This window comes from Pseudogymnoascus destructans, assembly GCF_001641265.1.
Source record: "Pseudogymnoascus destructans isolate 20631-21 unplaced genomic scaffold scaffold_4, whole genome shotgun sequence".
Classification (NCBI taxonomy): Eukaryota; Fungi; Ascomycota; class Leotiomycetes; order Thelebolales; family Thelebolaceae; genus Pseudogymnoascus; species Pseudogymnoascus destructans.
The window spans coordinates 982,856-1,000,357 of record NW_020167523.1 but is presented as its reverse complement, the minus strand read 5'-3'; the positions used below and the strand labels follow the sequence as shown (position 1 = coordinate 1,000,357).

At 51.5% G+C, this 17,502-nt stretch overlaps 6 protein-coding genes across 6 annotated transcripts; 2 read left to right on the top strand and 4 right to left on the bottom strand.

The window, feature by feature from the left end:
* Position 1: 1 nt before the first annotated feature.
* Positions 2 to 2,683, bottom strand: VC83_02054 (uncharacterized protein). The gene is made up of 2 exons (XM_024465724.1): positions 584 to 2,683; positions 2 to 532 (listed from the first exon to the last, which is right to left on the bottom strand). Exons 1-2 carry the CDS (start codon positions 2,360 to 2,362, stop codon positions 206 to 208), a joined length of 2,106 nt encoding a protein of 701 aa, XP_024326911.1. The 5' UTR covers positions 2,363 to 2,683; the 3' UTR covers positions 2 to 205.
* VC83_02053 (uncharacterized protein) lies at positions 2,674 to 4,940 on the top strand. Its single transcript, XM_024465723.1, has 3 exons — positions 2,674 to 3,310; positions 3,484 to 3,550; positions 3,602 to 4,940. The coding sequence occupies exons 1-3, from the start codon at positions 2,873 to 2,875 to the stop codon at positions 4,807 to 4,809; spliced, it is 1,713 nt and encodes a 570-aa protein (XP_024326910.1). The 5' UTR covers positions 2,674 to 2,872; the 3' UTR covers positions 4,810 to 4,940.
* Positions 4,941 to 5,546, bottom strand: VC83_02052 (uncharacterized protein). The gene is made up of 3 exons (XM_024465722.1): positions 5,510 to 5,546; positions 5,338 to 5,451; positions 4,941 to 5,278 (listed from the first exon to the last, which is right to left on the bottom strand). Exons 2-3 carry the CDS (start codon positions 5,425 to 5,427, stop codon positions 5,045 to 5,047), a joined length of 324 nt encoding a protein of 107 aa, XP_024326909.1. The 5' UTR covers positions 5,428 to 5,451; positions 5,510 to 5,546; the 3' UTR covers positions 4,941 to 5,044.
* A 1,234-nt stretch (positions 5,547 to 6,780) lies between these two features.
* On the top strand, positions 6,781 to 10,165 carry VC83_02051 (uncharacterized protein). The gene is made up of 6 exons (XM_024465721.1): positions 6,781 to 6,951; positions 7,001 to 7,214; positions 7,267 to 8,259; positions 8,312 to 9,213; positions 9,263 to 9,524; positions 9,583 to 10,165. The coding sequence occupies exons 1-6, from the start codon at positions 6,810 to 6,812 to the stop codon at positions 9,848 to 9,850; spliced, it is 2,781 nt and encodes a 926-aa protein (XP_024326908.1). The 5' UTR covers positions 6,781 to 6,809; the 3' UTR covers positions 9,851 to 10,165.
* A 697-nt stretch (positions 10,166 to 10,862) lies between these two features.
* Positions 10,863 to 14,139, bottom strand: VC83_02050 (uncharacterized protein). Its single transcript, XM_024465720.1, has 4 exons — positions 13,870 to 14,139; positions 13,636 to 13,720; positions 12,279 to 13,579; positions 10,863 to 12,230 (listed from the first exon to the last, which is right to left on the bottom strand). The coding sequence occupies exons 1-4, from the start codon at positions 13,885 to 13,887 to the stop codon at positions 11,103 to 11,105; spliced, it is 2,532 nt and encodes an 843-aa protein (XP_024326907.1). The 5' UTR covers positions 13,888 to 14,139; the 3' UTR covers positions 10,863 to 11,102.
* Positions 14,140 to 15,018: 879 nt separating this feature from the next.
* On the bottom strand, positions 15,019 to 16,426 carry VC83_02049 (uncharacterized protein; the record flags this gene model as incomplete). Its single annotated transcript, XM_024465719.1, has 2 exons — positions 16,188 to 16,426; positions 15,019 to 16,131 (listed from the first exon to the last, which is right to left on the bottom strand). The coding sequence occupies exons 1-2, from the start codon at positions 16,284 to 16,286 to the stop codon at positions 15,019 to 15,021; spliced, it is 1,212 nt and encodes a 403-aa protein (XP_024326678.1). The 5' UTR covers positions 16,287 to 16,426.
* Positions 16,427 to 17,502: the final 1,076 nt, after the last annotated feature.

Below are 17,502 nucleotides of genomic sequence, written 5' to 3'. Positions count from 1 at the left end.
TATTTGATGCATCAGTTATTTGTGAGAAACCATAATAATTACACCCCATACACCTGGCAATGCATGAGCCACGGGCATGGAATATCGTTGTCCAGGCCCGCTAGCCAAGAAACACCCAAAAAGGCACTATGAATACTTGAAACGCCAATAGCCCCCCAATGATTTACACTCATCGTTCCCGACCATACAACTCTCGTCGCCTTTCTCAGTCCACCTTTCCGTTTCCACCGCCCCCCAACAGACCCAGGTTCTTCTCGTCGTCGAGGCGGAAGAACCCTCCACGTGATCTCCTCTTCTTGCGTCCCAATCCGACGACTGCTAATATAATTGCAACGACCAGTCCGATGGTCAGTATTGGATGCGCTCCCGCGCCGCGGCGGATGTCAAAGAAGACCTTTGAGAAATTCGAGATGGTGTACTTTGGCTTGATTTTCGGAGGCGACGTGATCACCTTGGGGATGGTTTCTAGTATGGACGTGCGAGATGCCAGGATGGAGTTGTCGTTAATAGTAGTATCCCAGTAGCGTCGGTTCTATGGGTAGTTAGTAATGATCAGTGAATGCAATAATATGGTATTGCTTACATCCTCGTCATTGATAATAACCCTCTCCCCATCCGCGATATTGATCCCATAAGTCGTTCGAATCCATCTCTCCCAAAATACACCATCAACCCAGGCAAAGGTAACTTCCTTGCGGTCCGATTTGGTCATATCGATGCGAATGCTCTTCGCTGCTCTGACTGCACGCTGGTCATCCTTTGCCTCGGCCTCCTTGATGCGGAGCCCCTTGGCATCTCTGAATTCCTGACGCTCCAGCTGGAACATTTGAATCTGCTTGTCCATCCATTCCATCGCTGCAGACTTGATCTCGTTTTTAGCGGCCTTAAACTCATCTTGACGTTCCCGTCTGAGGATGGCCAGGACGACAAGCTTGCCGTCCATGATTTCACGTGCGTTTCCTGGAAGAAGCTCGGGCACAATAGGGAGCCAGACAGACTGCATCCACTGCATGACTCCACGATAATCGCGCATGTCGTACGGTGCAAGGGCAGTGTAGTAAGTTGGACGGCCATCCCTCGACACTAACAGTCGCGGCCAGGTGGTGATCTTGAACCGTTCATACATTTCTGGATCTTTGGTCTTTACCAACGTCGCCTGGCCGATCAAGCTCAGGATAACTCGGTCGAGAGCATCAAAATCCTCGCTGGTTGTGGCATGGTCGTAAAAGTAGACAAAAATGACCTCTTCCGTCTCTTCCAAGGTTTTGAATTCGGCGGCTGTGACATCCATAACGCCTTCACCGATCCCAATTGCGCTGCCTGCCCACCTGGTCAAATCTCCAAGGCCTCTCAGTCCATCGTAATCGACTCGTTCACCACCGCTAAAGAAGGCCAAAGTCGGGTATCCTTGTACTTTCGCTTCCTTGCAAAACGCCTTGTGCTCCTCGCAATTAACTTCGCCAATGTTCAGCTTGCCCTCCATTTCCTTCGCCAGCTCCGACCAGATCGGCGCAAGGGTTTGGCAGTGGTGACACCAAGGAGCATAGAACTTGACGAACCATGAGTCCCGCGACACTGTAACCTGCGTATGGAAACTCTCAGGAGTAAATGAGACGGACGCCCCATGGGGGTTTGCAGGGGTTGAAGGGGTTTTGTGAGATTTTGGTTTCTTAGGGGGGGTTGACGGCGCGATCGCATTCGTCTTTGCTATAGCCGTTGGCTTCGGAGCAGCCGCTGAAGTGCTGAGTCCCTCAACACTCTTTGCTCCTGCTTCTGGCCACACTGGTCCATCCTTGACGCGGGATCCCGGCCTGATGGTCTCCAGTGTCTTCTCAATAAACTTCCCGATAGTTTCAACGCCCATTGCTGGCATATCCGATTTTCTGATGTACTCGTCTACCTCCTTCCCATCCTTGAATATTTTAATAACGGGAAACCCATCAACGCCGTACTTGAAACAGCTGTCTCCATAGGCTATACAGTTGACACTGGCAAAGTCGAAACCGTAGTAATGGTGGAAATCATTAAGACTCTCCTTGGTTTCTGTAGTCGTCGACGGCACAGGCTTCGAAGTCCAATAATATTCGTAAATGGTCTTCCATGCTGGAGCCATCGCTTGGCAGTGATGGCATCCTGGAGAATAGAACTTGACAGCTGTATACCCATTCTGGATCAACTCGTCCAGCGCCTTATCTCCGACTTCCTTTAGTTCTGGCACCTTCTGGCCATTGAAGGTTGTATATGTTTCGTCCGCTGGCGAGTCGCCCGCATCTTTTGACACATCTGTCTTTGTATCCACAGCTCTTATCAACGTGGCAAGAGCTCCCACTACGAGCAGCGCGGTCGACGAGAGGAATCGCATATTGTAGTCGTACCGCTCGCGCGCGTCCAAGCTGTATTATTATATAGAGAAGCCTGCAGTTCGATTTGCGAGGCCGACAGGCGCGTGGGTAGCGTGAATGCGACTTCCGTTTGCACCTGGGAGAAGCTACTCGTTTCAATTATGTCGATCGATTCGGAGATACCCTGGCGACTGTGCTGGACAGATTATGCGACAGAACAGGTTCAGTAGAAAGAGGAAACCTAGTAGTTCTTCAAGCACATGGCGACAAAGGAGAGAAAACAGTGATCGACATTGTCGTTGGAAGGATTATGCCACTGGAGTTAGCTGTACCACGTTGCGACGCCGAGAGATTGTGGATAAGCGAAAGCTAAATCTGGCTGGACCTCACGAACGTCACGCAAGCCACAGTCTTGCACCGCCACAGCAACGTCAATCGTAACTGTCCATACAAAATTAAAGGTGAGACATTGAGCGACGAGACAATAACCAAGGGTTGTTTCAGGAACTTCTACTGCAAAAAACTTCGGTATGCCGCTCAGCGGCCAGTCAGAAGATGTCACGGATGAGCCTCCCAGGAAGAGAGTGAGAACGACAGGGGCTTCTGAGGAAGGGTCTACTCTCAGTTCTTTACGCGCTTCAATCTCACCTCCGAGGCCACGGATTACTCAAAGCCGGACAAGTTCCAATGGCACGCCTCGTCAAAATGAGCCTGAAATTGCTCCTGGTTCACTTATATCATCACCCTTCAAGTTGACGAGGATCAGAGATTCTCCGGGTTCGCTGAACAATGGCAGCGTCTCATTGGGGGAAATAGTTTGTGACCCCATGATCCGTGAAATGTGGCAGTTCAACTATATGCATGACCTGGACTTTCTGATGAGCAATATGGATCCGGATACGAAGGATACGGTGAAAATCCATGTTGTCCACGGGTATTGGAAACAAGAATCAGGCCTTCACATGAAGGTAAGCCTTTTATTTACTTTTGGTATCTGCCCATCGTGTCCAGTCATACAGTCACTATTCGTGTGGATCTCCGGATTATTTCTTTGCCTGCCAATTTTCCATCTCAGATCTCAAATCCAAGTTTACCTGGACTGGACTCTCAACAGGATAAATGAGGTTTGACATGATTACAGAGCCAAGCACTGAAGTATCCCAATGTTCACCTTCGCTGTGCATATATGCCAGAGATATTTGGTACCCGTAAGTGCCATGCCAGCGTCCCTCTGTTATTCCCAACCTAACATCGATTAGACCATACCAAGATGATGGTTTTACTCAGGCATGATGACCAGGCCCAAATAATCATTCACACAGCCAACATGATCCCTCAGGACTGGGCCAACTTGAGCCAAGATGCATGGACAAGCCCTCTTCTACCCCTTCTTCCTGCAGAGAAATTAGCAGACCAAACTCTGGCTCGAGGCTCAAAATCGGCTTCATACGGGTCTGGCCTAAGATTCAAGCTGGACTTCTTGGGTTATCTGAAAGCGTATGATAGCCGCCGCACTATTTGCAAGCCCCTGATAGAGGAATTATTGAAGTACGATTTCTCCTCCATCCGCGGCGCTCTTGTTGGGCACGTCCCAGGCCGACATCATGTGGAGAGTGATAACCCAACCCTCTTTGGCTGGTCAGCAATCCGCGCGATACTGAATACCATTCCCGTTCACAATGGCGACAAACCCGAAGTTGTTGCGCAAGTTTCCTCCATTGCCACCCTCGGCGTCACGGACCAGTGGCTCCAAAAGACGCTGTTCGCAGCACTCTCAGCGTCATCAAACAGCCCAAGCAAAACCCCCAAGCTCGGTATCGTCTTTCCCACCCCAGACGAAATCAGGAAGTCTCTCGATGGCTACAACTCCGGTGGCTCGATCCACGTTAGAATACAAACAGTCGCTCAAGAAAAGCAGCTCCAGTATCTCAAACCCCTCTTCTATCACTGGGCAGGCGATAACCGCCCTGTGTCCCCACCGTCCACCTCGTCCCCGGGACCTAGCACAGTAGCGAGCACAGTACGAGAGGCTTGGCAGAACCGCGCGGGACCCAGTGCAGTGGCTAGCACAGTGCGAGAAGCTGGGCGGAATCGCGCGGCGCCCCATATCAAGACCTATATCCGGTTCGCCGATGAAGCCAAAACGCGCATCGACTGGGCGCTTGTTACGTCCGCGAACCTGTCGAAGCAGGCATGGGGCGAGAGGCTCAATGCAGCTGGTGATGTGAGGATTTGTAGCTACGAGTTGGGTGTTCTGGTATCGCCGAGCATGTATGCGGAAGATGCGGTGATGGTGCCTACTTTTCAAACGGATAGGCCGAAGGAGGCAGTGGATGGGAAGATTACTATTGGGTGCAGGATGCCTTATGATTTGCCGCTTGTTAGGTACGGCGCGGATGAAGAACCTTGGTGTGCTACGAAGGCTTATGAGGAGCTGGACTGGATGGGAAGGTCGTACGGGGTGTAGGTGCTTGGGCTTCAGGAGTTGCTGGTGCGGTTTGGGCTGGACTTGGATACCACGGATACGGATTATAGAGCTGAGGAGCTCCAGCTGGAGAATATAATCCCACGCTCTCAACACTTCGTCACATGTCCCATCTTCGTTTCAATAATCTTGTATTGCGCGGCCCTTGCGGTTCAAGCTTAAGCCTCCGCCATGTGTATCTCTCGCATCATAAGTAGGTACATCAACCACCATCCGCTTATTGCCCACCAACGGCCTCGGGGACCTTGCTCTCATCAAACTCGTAAGTCGCCTTCAGCTGCTCGATCAGCGCAATGTACTGCTCCTGCGCTTGCTCCGGGGTCACGCCCTTATCGACAACCTTCTGCCACGCGCGCTTCTTCGCCTTGCCCTTGAGGTCGAAGGCGCCGGGGGCCTCGGACTTCTCGATCGGGGGGTCTTGGGTGGCCTGCTTGAAAAGGCCGTACATTTCCTGTGTGTGTTAGCAGTTGGCTTTCTGGAGGGAGGGGGTGTAGCGGGGTGCCGACGTACAAGGAGATGGTCCTTGGTGGGCTTGTTGACGAGCTTCTTGCTGTCCATGACGGCCTGGTTGAAGGCGGGGCTGAGAGTAACGCCTGACATTTTGAAGTTCTGGTGCAATGTATTCTGTAGACTGTCAGCTTTGCCTGGAAACTATAGCAGCTTATTCTTTGTTTCATCTTACTTGGATTTTAGGAGTAATAGTATGTAGTTTATTGGGGTATGGGGAATCAAGAGTTGCTACCTCGCAGCGGTGGATGGGTGGGGTGTGCTGATATCCGGCTTGATGTGGTTAGACCGGCAGGGGCCAGGTGGGATTGTTGAGCGGTGGACAGATTTAGGTTGGCGGTGAGAAGAGACGCCATCAACACCAACAAGATGGAGGAAATCAAGGTAAGGGATATGTCGCGGACAGGTCTTTCATTGATGTCTGTTGTATGAGATGTTTCTGATTCTCAATATGCGGTCTATATGAGACAATTTCCATCAATTCTTTTTTGGTTATTTTCATTATTATCCAGTTTCTTTGGGTGGATGAATTCATCATTCAAAGTGAATAAAAGGCGGTGGAAGTATCCATTCTGTCTTTGATGCAATATAATTAATGATCAAAGATACAATTGAGCTCTCATTCTGGTGTCACTGTCTGTCCGTGGAGAGGCTTTTGTGGGCATTTCTGAATCCTTGTTGACATTGTGCTTCCTCACGTCTTCTTGAGATACTACGAGGACATTCCGTTGCCATTACAAGCATATGATATCACAGACACAACATATAGTTTGATTTAAGGGCCTCGTTATTGTCGCTCTTTCCTTCCTGCGTGTCAGCCTACCGTCAACCTAAGGTGAACTCAAGCACCAATACTCCAGACCTCGATCTGAGGTCCTACTCTGCACCTGCCATCTCTCCAACCTTCTACTATCTTCTACAAACTCTCATCTTATCCTCTGATGCCTGGGTGTAAATAGACGCTTTTCATTTTCCCGTTCATCATCACGATCATATGTGAGTACAAATACCTCTCTCTTGTCTTTGGCCCTTGATCAGTTCAAATATCCCTTCCACGTGAGCCATTTTCTCTTTCCTCAAGCAACATCACCGATTACTGGGTATAAAACCCCATCTTTGGTTGCTGACCCTTCATCTTCCTTCCAAACACATCAATCAACAACTTCAAAGCCACCAATTCCTGAGTATAAAAGCTCATCTTTCGTCCTTCACCCTTCTCCTTCCTTCCACATCAACAACCAACAACATCGAGCCTTCGTTGGACTAACTTCTCTTCCAAAGCTTGCCATACCGAGCCTGTTCTTCTTCAACCGCACTTAACCACGTGAATATTCGTTCTAGGTAGGCCAATTGCTCATTTCAAGTCCAGAATTGCTTCATTCAGATCCTCATCTTCAGCATTGGATCATTTTACTCAGTTCATGCCATACTGACTTCTCAGCTCAAATCAATTTCAGTCACAACATCAAGACACAATGTCGGGCTACAATGATCGAGGTGGATACCGTGACCGCGGAGGGTATCAAGATCGTGGTGGGAGAGACCACCAGCGCCGTGATAGATCCAGATCGCCTGGACGTGAGGGAGGCCCACGTGGAGACCGGTTCCGAGAACCTCGTAAGCCTATGTCACCCCGACTATTGCTTATTACTGACTTGAAAAAAAGGCGGAGGCGGAGGCAGAGGTGGTTACCAAGGAAACACCCCGGGAGATGCCCCGCGATCGAACCTTCCCGAGTTACCAAACGACGTCCCTATCCCTGAAGGCGCTCGACAAGTACCTTATCCAGACCTCCAAGTCCGAGGCACCGTCGGAGAAAAAGTGATGGTTCAGGTGAATCACCACACCATTGAGTCCCTTCCAACAAAAGCAATATACCAGTAAGCTTATCACCATATCCATGTATTCTTCTGTGTTAATATTCCCGTCCAGATATGAATTTCGATTCCGTGTCCCGGAGGATTCTCAACTCAAAGGCAGCGACAAAGTGAGCTCGCAGCAGCTCGCACGTGTCCTGATGACAAAGGCAGTGGCCACATTTCTTAAGGAAGACTTCGTGTTTGATGGTGTGAGCCTTGGGTGGTCACCACATGTAATCGTTCCGGTGGGGACGGCAGAGACTAACGTTGTCGAGCTGGAGAAGCGCCGAGATGGCAAACCAAACTCAGTCGAGGTATCAGTGAGAAGCACCGGGGTTCTCCCAGTTGGAACTCTCGTCGGCTATATTCAAGGTGGAAAGTTCGACTTGAACCCGGCTGGAAATGAGAGCATCGAAAACATTCTGAAATGGATTCAGGCGGTTTTTCGGAAGGATCCCGCAACCCGCTTCATCACCAGACCGAACTCGAGCGCCTACTTTGACCGCTCGCCCGAGACAACAATGATGCTTAGATCCACCAAAAATGTTCTTGAGGCACGCCGTGGCGTTTTCCAATCTATGCAGCTTCGATTTGGTCGCATTACACTGAACATCGACACAGCCACGACTCCTTTCTGGGTTCCAGGAGTTTGTCTCATCGATACTGCGTGCGCCCTTATGGGAACCCAAACCGGTCGGTTGGAAGGAGATTTTCTTTCCAACCCCGAGAAGTTCTTTGTCTCCTGTGGTCGACTCCGCGGCAGCTTCTTCAATATCAGACATTTGACGTCTTCAAAGAAGGATAAAAAGATCAGGTTGACCGGATTTTCTCAGCGGAATGCCATGGAGTCAACATTTGAGGAGAGAGCTGGCGATGATGAAAGCACAACCCAAACGACCTCGGTTTCAGACTATTTTGAGAGGAAGTATAACATTAAGCTCCAATTCCCTAGGCTTCCTTTGGCGTCAACTCGGTTTGGAGATTTTCCGCTTGAAGTGTGCTTTAGTGCCGATGGAGAGCGGTACAAGGAGGTTCTTCAAGGCCAAGAGACGGCGGACTTCATAAAGTATGTATTCCACTCCCATATGATTTTCTGCAACGCTAACATACTGCTAAAGGTTTGCCACTGCTCCTGCTTATGAGAGAAAAAAACAGATCCAGCACGGATTGAGGCTGCTTAGCCACCATGATGTCCCTACGATTGCTGCACATGGGTTCAAGGTTAATACCGATATGATGAGCGTAAAGGCACGCATCCTACCTGCTCCTCGTTTGACATATGGAGGAAATCGACCAATGACTCCAAGAGATGGCAGGTGGAACCTACGCGGCCTCAAATTTCTTCGACCATCCACGATTAAGTCTTGGGTTATCGTTTATGTTCCTGCGAGACAACCCCTTGATAATAATCAGCTTGAGAGGTTCGGAAGCGAGATGGTTCGATCATTCACTGACTGCGGAATGACGGTCCCTCGAGAAGGTCCTCCGATCATTGTTGGAAATCCTTTCGGAAACTTGACACTTGTTGTCAAGGATTCCGTTGCCCGCGCGCACAACAAGTTCGGAGTCCCTCCAGACGTTATCTTTATCATACTCCAAGGAGCCAGCGTTCCTATCTACAAAACTTTGAAGGCAGGGCTTGATGTTCATATCGGCATTGCATCCCAGGTGATGCTTCAGGAGAAAGCTCTTAGTGGACGTGGTTCGGCTCAGTACTTGGCGAACATCGCCATGAAGGTTAATGTCAAGCTCGGCGGGACCAACTGCATTGCGGAGGAACCTTTGTTCAAAGCAGGCCGTTGCATGCTTTTGGGCGGTGATATTTCTCACGCAGCTCCGGGCGCGCTTCGATCAGTCAACCCGCCCCCTTCAACTGCAGCACTTGTGGGAACTTGGGACCGCGAGTGCACGGCATATACGGCTGTGGCAAGTATCCAGGAGTCTCTTTTGGGGTCTATTGCAAATGTGAAACCTATGATGGCTGAACTTCTCAAGCGCTACGCCGAGAAAAACAATGGATGTAAGTCATTTGCCACCTCCTCAAGTGGTCCCAAAGCTAACAGTTGCAGTGTATCCCCAGCATATCGTCTACTATCGTGATGGAGTTTCAGAATCAGAATTTCAGTCGATCAAAACCGAAGAGGGTCTCAAACTGCGCGAGCTATGCCAGGAGCTCGGAGCCCAGGCAAAGATCACAATCATTGTAGCGATCAAACGCCATCATACACGCTTCTTTGCCGACAGAGATATTGCTTCGAAGCTTGGAAACGTCCCATGCGGCACTGTGGTCGAGAACTCCTCCACCATCAATGATGCGTTCATCATCGCTCAGTAAGTTATACTTCCCAAACCCTCTGCGTGAAGAATCAATGACTAACCTATCTCACAGCCCGGATCTTCAAGGAACCAAGAGACCAACCCGCTATGTGACCATAGTGGATGAGAACAACATGGGAGCCGACGCCTTCCAGCGTCTGACTTTCAACCTATGCTCCTCCTATGCGCGCGCAACGACCTCGGTTGCTGTCTGCCCGCCGGTCTACTATGCCGATCAAGCCTGTGAGCGGGCCCGTCTGCACTTGATGGACGCTGACGACGGAAAGATGAGACACGGCCCCGTTCACGCGAACCTTCGATGGAATATGTATTGGCAGTAAAGTGCCAGGGCGAAATTCTCCGCGGGATTCAAAGGCTGGAAACCGTACGACTAACATTTGCCCTTGGAGGCCTAGCTCAAATCTCTCCCACTCTCAGTGACGCATCTTCTGCTCCTATGTCTCGGAGATTGGGCTATTTATTTATTTTTTCTCCCTGTCGGTCGCTTACCATCGGGTCTATTTGTGACTTCTCAGCCTTCAGATGAGGTTTTCCTCTGATAATGACCGACGGCGTTTTCATCACGCACGACACTAAGAATTATAGTTATCGCATATTCGGCAACCAAATATCAATAGGGGGTTTCGGCTTTTGACATTCGCGTTTACTTCTTTAAGTTCTAAAAAATATCAGATCCAATTATGGACACCAAACCTCGGTTTTCTTTGCAATGTGATTTAGAATGTGACTGTGAAACCAATATTTTCTTCTTTGGCAGTGGCTTTAGAGAGATACCCCGTGTTAGCATGTCATTCATAAGGAGGAACTCGAATATACAATCTCGTATGAATTCTAGTCTCTGCTACCCCTTTGGTCTGTTCGTGTGCTGTTGTCACTACATTCTTGTCGCTTCACTCTCGTTACTACATTCTCGTCACTACATTCTCGTCACTATATTCAAGTCACTAGTTGGATTCCTCGATGTGTCCATTAGTGACAACCTTCTTTTCTGCGCGCTAGAGGAGTCTTCATCTTTTGTGTGTCGCCGTACCTAGTCGCATTGACCGCTTCTCTGGTGTCCTGGTTACTTGGATGGTGTCTGACGCTAGATGCCCTTTATATAATATAATAGCATCTGTGCATCAAATGAATGTCAGAACAAACTTAGATCATTTGTATAATACTGTGCCCGTGGGGGCAGGTGCTATCACAGAATGTAGTAGTGGAGGAAGGAGAACCTGTTATGAGTGTAAACAGTGCCTGTGAGGCTGTAGTTTGTGCGCTCTCCCCTCCTTTCTAGATCACAATACTCGGGCCGCCCACACACCTGTATAGGGACTCTGCTGAAGCATCCTATCAAAGTCCTAAATTTCCGTATAATCATCTAATTTCTAACACCCCACCCATCACCACGACGGGATCTGTAGACACTTTGGGGCAGCAGGAGTACTCATATGCGCGTGAACTAAAAAAATATGAAATGTCATTATCTTCTATCTTCCCTTTTTGACCCCGCCGTGCCCCACAAGGCAGGAACTGCCACAGGCAGACAAATCAAACAGTACCCCTACTCTACTATTTATACCCCCACATCTACGCCTCAGCATCAATCAAATTCTCCTCCACCTCCCTCACCTCATCCTCCCTCTCCTGCACCTCCTGCTCCGTCACCGGCGCCACCCCTCCCTCCTCCTCCAACCTAATCCACTCATCCCACTCCGGGAACAACTCCTCATCCCCCTCCGCCCCCGGCACACCAAGAATCTTCGCCACCCTCCCCTTCTTCCCCGCCTCCAACTCTCTCTTCCACTCCTCCACCGCTTTAGGCGCCGCGCTAGGCGCGTAGGTCTGCGCGAACAGCGCTGCCTCAGCTGCACGCCCGGTGCTGCTCAGAAGCGCGATACACGCTGGTACATCGCCCAGCTGCCACAGACACGCGAAAGCGACATTATGTGCGCCTCCCTCGCGAGCCTGCTCTGCCAGCCCGGTGAGTCCGTCGCGATCACCCGTCGCAGAGTGCAGGAGCAGCAAGGATCCCAGATCACGCGCGTGCGTGAAGCATTCCGCGGCCAGCGCAACATCCCAAGCAGCGAGCGCAGCATCACCGACCGTCTTCCACTTGTGCTCAGCGTCAGCGACGCGGGCAAGGGCAAGGGCGGTGGGGAGCTGGTTCAGGGCGAGGGCGAGGTCGAACTTGTGTTCTGGGTCTGTGGCGACGGAGAGGGCGAGTTCCTTGTGGCCCTGTCCCTCGAGGAAGCGGGCAATCTTGTTGGATTCGGACGCGGGAATGGAGGGGAGGAGCTCGGCGGCGGATTCCATGTCGTCGCGGAGGACGAGGGTTTGGTACTCGACGACGGAGAGGGAGAGGGAGAAGGAGGTCACGGAGACGTCTTTATCGCAGAGGTAGATGCGCGAGTCGCGCTGGATGTAGCCCAGGAGGTACATGGGGTGGTCGAAGTGGCTGATGGTGTAGGTCTGGTCGCCGACGAGGTAGTTCAGGCGGTTCGTGCTGTTCGTGTAGATGAAGCAGTCACCCACCCATTCTCCGGTGCGTACGCTCTCGTTGATGTCGCTGATGACCTCGAATGCTGACTCGACGCCATCCTCCTCGACTTCACCGTTCTGCAGAGCGTGGAGGTAGTTATCCCGCGAGAAGCGCAGGACGTAGAATGTCTCCTCGCAAGCAAGCGTCACGAGTTCTCCGCTCTCAGACCAGTAGACCTAGAAAATTAGAACGTTACCATACTGGATTAGACGGAGTGAACTCACATTGATGGGATCAACTTCAATCCTCCTAACCAAGCCTCCAGTCTGCCAATCAAACAGGCCAATTCCACCCTGGCCCTTAACACCAAGAAGAACACCACCAGCAAGGCCCTCAGCCGGGAAGCCAACATCAAGCCCCCCAGCCTTCTCCACAAAGTTCTTGTAAATCTTCACGCTCGTCGCCGACTCACGGATGGCGTAGTCATTGCTATTCTCCTTCGACCCCCAGACAAAGTCCAGTGCCGAGCCGAACGCCTTGTTACGCCACGCCAGAGCAGTGTAGATGATATACTCTCCATCACCACAGACAGAGACGAATCGGCCGTTGGGCGAGTGAACCAGGGTTTGCGGGTAGACTTCGCACGTTCCCAGATCCTTGGTGGGGAGGGAGACTGGCTCGTTATCCTTCAGCGTAGCATCGCCGCCCTTGATGATGGACGACACAACCTCGCTGTGCCTGGCCCAGATCAACTTCCCCGAACCGTCCATGGAAACAGCCGGCTCCTCGCGACCCATTTTGATCACAACGGCTCCATCGTCGAAACCGATTCCGACGCCCTGCTTGCCGCGCTGGTAGCTAACACACCACGCGCGTTCTAAGCCGTAGCTGAGGGACTGCTCGAGACGGTAGGTGTTTGCGTGCCAGATTTTGACGGTTCCGTCTTCCGAACCAGACACAATGACTGGTAGCTCCGGGTGGTAGCAGGCGAATGAGACATTGCTGGTGTGGCCCTCGAGCGTGGCAATCAGGGACTTGGTGGTGTAATCCCAGATCTTGACCGTCCTGTCATCCGACGTGGTAAGAAGATACGGCTTATCCGACTGCGGGTAATAATCCACATGATTCACACCCTTTGTCTCATGCGCCTCCAATGTGAAGTTCGCCGTCGAACTCCCTAAACTCCAAATCTTGACCGTGCGATCCAAACACGCCGAAGCAAACGTATTCGTATCCTTCGGGTTAATCGCCAGGCCCATAACGTAGTGCGCATGTCCCTCAAACACCTGAACGCACTTCCATCCCTTCTCCCAATCCCACAGCTTGATCGTCATATCATCGGAGGCGGTGAGGACGAAAGGCTGGGTGGGATGCACGACGATGGCGCGGATGTAGTCCGGGTGCGCCTCGAAGGTGGTGATCTTTTCCGAGGTATTGTAGTTGTACACGCGCAGCTGGAAGTCGTCGGAGCCGCAGACGATCCAGTTCTTGCGCGCGATGAAGCGACCCGCGCGCACGGGGACGTCGGTCAGCTCGAAGGTTTTGACGATCGACTGGGTCTCGTAGGACCAGATGTATACATGGCCTGGGGTATATGTGTCAGTTCCCTGACCTTGGGGGGTGGGGGGAGACTATCCATACCATTGTAAAGTGTAGTCAAGATCCACGGCTCCGTAGGATGGAAATCAATTCCCTTCACCCTTTCGCTCCTCGCGAAGAGCTGTTTCTATAATTCCATGCCCGTTAGCCAACTATTCCCAAAACCCCCCTTCACATGCCTCCAACATCCCACCCCCCTCCCCAGCACCACCATCAGCTCCCCAAATCAAGGGTCCCCCATCATATTAAGGGCATAGAGAAATATGGAGCATATACCTTAACGTCCAAACGCATCTTGCCAACTCTCTCGCGTACTCCGTATTCGTCGGCGTTGAAACCCTCACACAAGCACTCTCAACGTGGCTTCCTCGCCAAATCTCAATCAACAGTCCGTCGTCCTTGTGTTGCAAATAGCAGGACGTATAGAATCGGGGCCCTGCGTCGTATGTATGCGCAGTGATGCCCTGGGGAGGTAATGAATTCGTGGGTTTATGGCGGAGTGCGGGGAGGGGACAGGAGGGCTGCGGCGGTCCTTTTTGGATTTCGTGGTCTTTGGAGCTCCAGCTGCGTGGGCTGCCGGTCTACACCGCCGTAGGGTAGTGCGCTAGGCTAGATTGGGTGGTGTTGGAAGTTGGTGCCTGAGGCTTTAATTTGGGTATATAAATATCACGTGAAATGATTACACCTAAGTCACATGATACATATCTTTTTCATATTCGTATTATGCTGAGTGAGGAATTCGACAGCATCGCAACAGTCTTCTAGTAGTTCTTAAGACTTGGAAATTGACCGACTGAAGAAGACCATCAGTGAGTTGATGGTCTTCTTCAGTCGCTCAATTTCCAAGATTAAAAACGGCCATGATCACCATCTACGGCCAAAGGAATCTCTCATCAACGAAAGAATCCCCGAGGCAAAGCCGAAGGAGGTGGCAGGAACATGTAACGACAGCATCCAATACCGATGAAAGCAGATTTGACGACGACAGCAGCCACGATGACAGCAGCTACAGCGACAGCACACCAACGACGACAACACACCGACTTCCCCAAGAGAACGAAGCGTTCTGCTCCGGGTCTCCAAAAGCTCACTATCCAGAGGGGCAACCACGGGATCCGAGATTGAAATTTTCTCATCCTAGAGCTTCATGGTATGGTTTTCACAGCTTCCCCTCGATCTCTAAAGTAGTTACCAAAAACACACGTGCTTGAAAAATAATCTTGGTTGGAGTATCATATATTCATACAGATTCATATTCGCAATTGCCATCAATACAACGCTTCTTCTAAACATAACAAATGAGTGGCTTTATCCAAAGCCAGGAATCGCAACGCTATAACCTTTCCCCCTCCACTAATTCCGCCTAAAAAAGACGCAGCAGAGCCCTTTTAAAAACACAAAAATGCACAAGGTAAACCCTCCCATCTATATCGCCTCGCCCTGCACGCGCTCAACAATCTTAACAAGTTCATCAAAAAGCGGGTGCGTACGCTCAACATCGCACACCTCCTCCACAATCTCCTTAGCGTCCTTCGTACTATCCATCAGCCTCGCCAACTCCTCACTCTCCTTATCATCCGGCACATTCTGGAAGCGGAACGTCATTTCCGCCGCCAACAACAGGGCGGAGTACTCGCGCCCCATCTCCGCCAACTCGGTAGCCGGGCCGATGAAGCGCTCCTTCCTGCTGAGCTTCCTTAGCGGGTCACGACCGACGCGCTCAACCGAGTCCTCAAGGTGAGGATTCGAGATGCGCAGCAGGATGCGCTCGACGTACTCGCTCTGCTCGTCGGCCCCGATGCCGTGCTTCCCGACGATGAGACTACTCGTCTCGGCCAGCGCGCGACGCACCTGCTTCACGATGCGGGGGTCCTGCATGGCGTCGAAGACGGTTTGTTTCTTGTGGTAATACCCGTGGTACGCCGCGGCAGCGTGACCGGTGTTGACGGTGTACAACTTGCGCTCGATAAACGGCACGAGGTCATCAACCCACTTGATGCCCTTAATGTCCGGCGGGGCGTACGGCGCGAACGGGGTTCGGTCAACGACCCACTCCGAGAACTTCTCGAGCTTGACGTCGAGCCCCGTATTGGCGTCTTGCGCGGGGACGATGCGGTCGATGGCCGAGTTGGCGAAGCGGACGCGGTTGCCGAGGTCGAGGATACGGTAGGGTGATACGCCCTTCTTGATGAACTCGGCGAGGGTGTCGGTGGCGCCGATGGCGTTCTCGCAGGCGATTACGGAGAGGGGGCGGAGACCGGTGGCGCGGCGGTCGATGCCTTGGGCGATGACGGGGGCGATGAATTTGAGCACGTTGGGGCCGACGGAGCAGGTTACTACGTCGGCGGTGGTGATTTCCTTGATCAGGGCGGCCTCGTTGATACGGGAGTTAATGGCGCGGTAATTCCTCACTTGTGACCTGTGCTCGCCCTCGGTTCCTACTTGGATGACGTCGTACGAATCCTTTGCGTTTAGCTGGTCGATAATGGAGTCTTGCACGTCCGCGAAGACGACCTCATATCCAGAGTTGTGTAGAAACTAAACCGAGAGGGTTAGCCTGATAATGAGGAATAAGGGATTCTGAAGCAACTTGCCTCGCCAACAAAGCCTCTCCCGATATTGCCAGCTCCGAAGTGGACGGCCTTCTTCTTATCGCTCTCCTCCATGTTGTTGGTGATAGTTAAGTTCTCCATTTCTGCGTTTACGGCGTGTGATAAAAATGATTGATGTTCAGGGGGTGCGTATGATCATGCGATTCCACTCATGCGAAAGAGCGGGGTGTCGAGAGCTGGTATGATTTCTGCTTTTCTGGAGAATCCGGGGAAAGGGGAAAGGGGAAACGAGGTCGATGATATATATGTATGAGGGGGTGGGTGGGGGGGGAGGGGACCTGGCTGCACAGGTAGTGGTGATGAAGTGGAGTTTGGGTGGATGATGGCGAGTGTTTAGTTCCAGAGCCTAGTACTGTAGTGGGGTTGGCGTTCTGGTAAGGAGGGAGATTGTGGATCTCTGACGTAGGATAGCGGGTGGGGTTTTTGAGAGGAAGTATGGAAATTGACGACGACGGTGGATTGTAGGTGGTAGTAGGTGAATGGTTTATGAATGGTTTATGAATGGTTTATGAATGTACGGAAAGGGGCAGAAGAGGCCATCTTTATAGCTGGGCGGAAAGAGGAAGAAGGCTTTCAGCAGGAAATCGGGCCGGGGGTTGGTTGACCCATCATCGCATCATCGTCACTGCCGTGGGCTGGTGCAAATACAGTACGGAGATACTCTCGACTTATGCGCCGGACCCTTGGAACATGGAAACAACAAATCAGCGCTTGCGGGCGCTTTCGGCGGCTTCTGCGGATTGATTACCTGAGGGAAAGCACCGCCGTTGCGGCTTTTTCGCTACGGCGCTTCAAATCACTCGACTCCTCACTCCCACCCCGGCCGATCCGATAAACAAGGCCCGAATCCGCATGCCTCTCGCCTTCATCCCTCATACAATCATCCATCATCCCTCATACAATCATCCATCATCCCTCATACAATCATCCACCATCCCTCATACAATCATCCATCATCCCTCATACACCATACACCATACAATCATATGAGGCGTGAGAGATAAGAGAGATACGATACCCTCCCCTCCCCTCCCCATCCACCCCAAGTCCCGTCGCCAGTATTGTTGGTTGTGATTGGTGGCTCAACAGTTCGCCCATGTGATTTCAGGTACCAATGCATAATCCGTTACTGGCGGGTTTGTGAAAGCGTATGAGTAGGGATGAGAGGAGGGAGTAGCGGAAAGGGGAGGGAGGGGATACCGAGATCTACACTCCTACCGAGGCCCACCGCAACACATCACATCAAACGTCCCATTCCCCGACAGCGGGTTCACCCGCATCCATCTTCCCCAGATAA

Excerpts from the sequence above, each read along its gene's own strand:
- VC83_02050 (XM_024465720.1), bottom strand. Across the intron at positions 13,580-13,635 it reads CTTGACTACACTTTACAATG|GCCATGTATACATCTGGTCC; the intron begins GTATGGATAGTC and ends CATATACCCCAG. Across the intron at positions 12,231-12,278 it reads TTGAAGTTGATCCCATCAAT|GTCTACTGGTCTGAGAGCGG; the intron begins GTGAGTTCACTC and ends CTAATTTTCTAG.
- VC83_02052 (XM_024465722.1), bottom strand. The coding sequence starts at position 5,427 with ATGTCAGGCGTTACTCTCAGCCCCGCCTTCAACCAGGCCGTCATGGAC. Across the intron at positions 5,279-5,337 it reads CCACCAAGGACCATCTCCTT|GAAATGTACGGCCTTTTCAA; the intron begins GTACGTCGGCAC and ends TAACACACACAG.
- VC83_02053 (XM_024465723.1), top strand. The coding sequence starts at position 2,873 with ATGCCGCTCAGCGGCCAGTCAGAAGATGTCACGGATGAGCCTCCCAGG. Across the intron at positions 3,311-3,483 it reads AATCAGGCCTTCACATGAAG|AGCCAAGCACTGAAGTATCC; the intron begins GTAAGCCTTTTA and ends ACATGATTACAG. Across the intron at positions 3,551-3,601 it reads GCCAGAGATATTTGGTACCC|ACCATACCAAGATGATGGTT; the intron begins GTAAGTGCCATG and ends AACATCGATTAG.
- VC83_02054 (XM_024465724.1), bottom strand. The coding sequence starts at position 2,362 with ATGCGATTCCTCTCGTCGACCGCGCTGCTCGTAGTGGGAGCTCTTGCC. Across the intron at positions 533-583 it reads TTATTATCAATGACGAGGAT|AACCGACGCTACTGGGATAC; the intron begins GTAAGCAATACC and ends AACTACCCATAG.
- VC83_02051 (XM_024465721.1), top strand. The coding sequence starts at position 6,810 with ATGTCGGGCTACAATGATCGAGGTGGATACCGTGACCGCGGAGGGTAT. Across the intron at positions 6,952-7,000 it reads AGACCGGTTCCGAGAACCTC|GCGGAGGCGGAGGCAGAGGT; the intron begins GTAAGCCTATGT and ends CTTGAAAAAAAG. Across the intron at positions 7,215-7,266 it reads CCAACAAAAGCAATATACCA|ATATGAATTTCGATTCCGTG; the intron begins GTAAGCTTATCA and ends ATTCCCGTCCAG.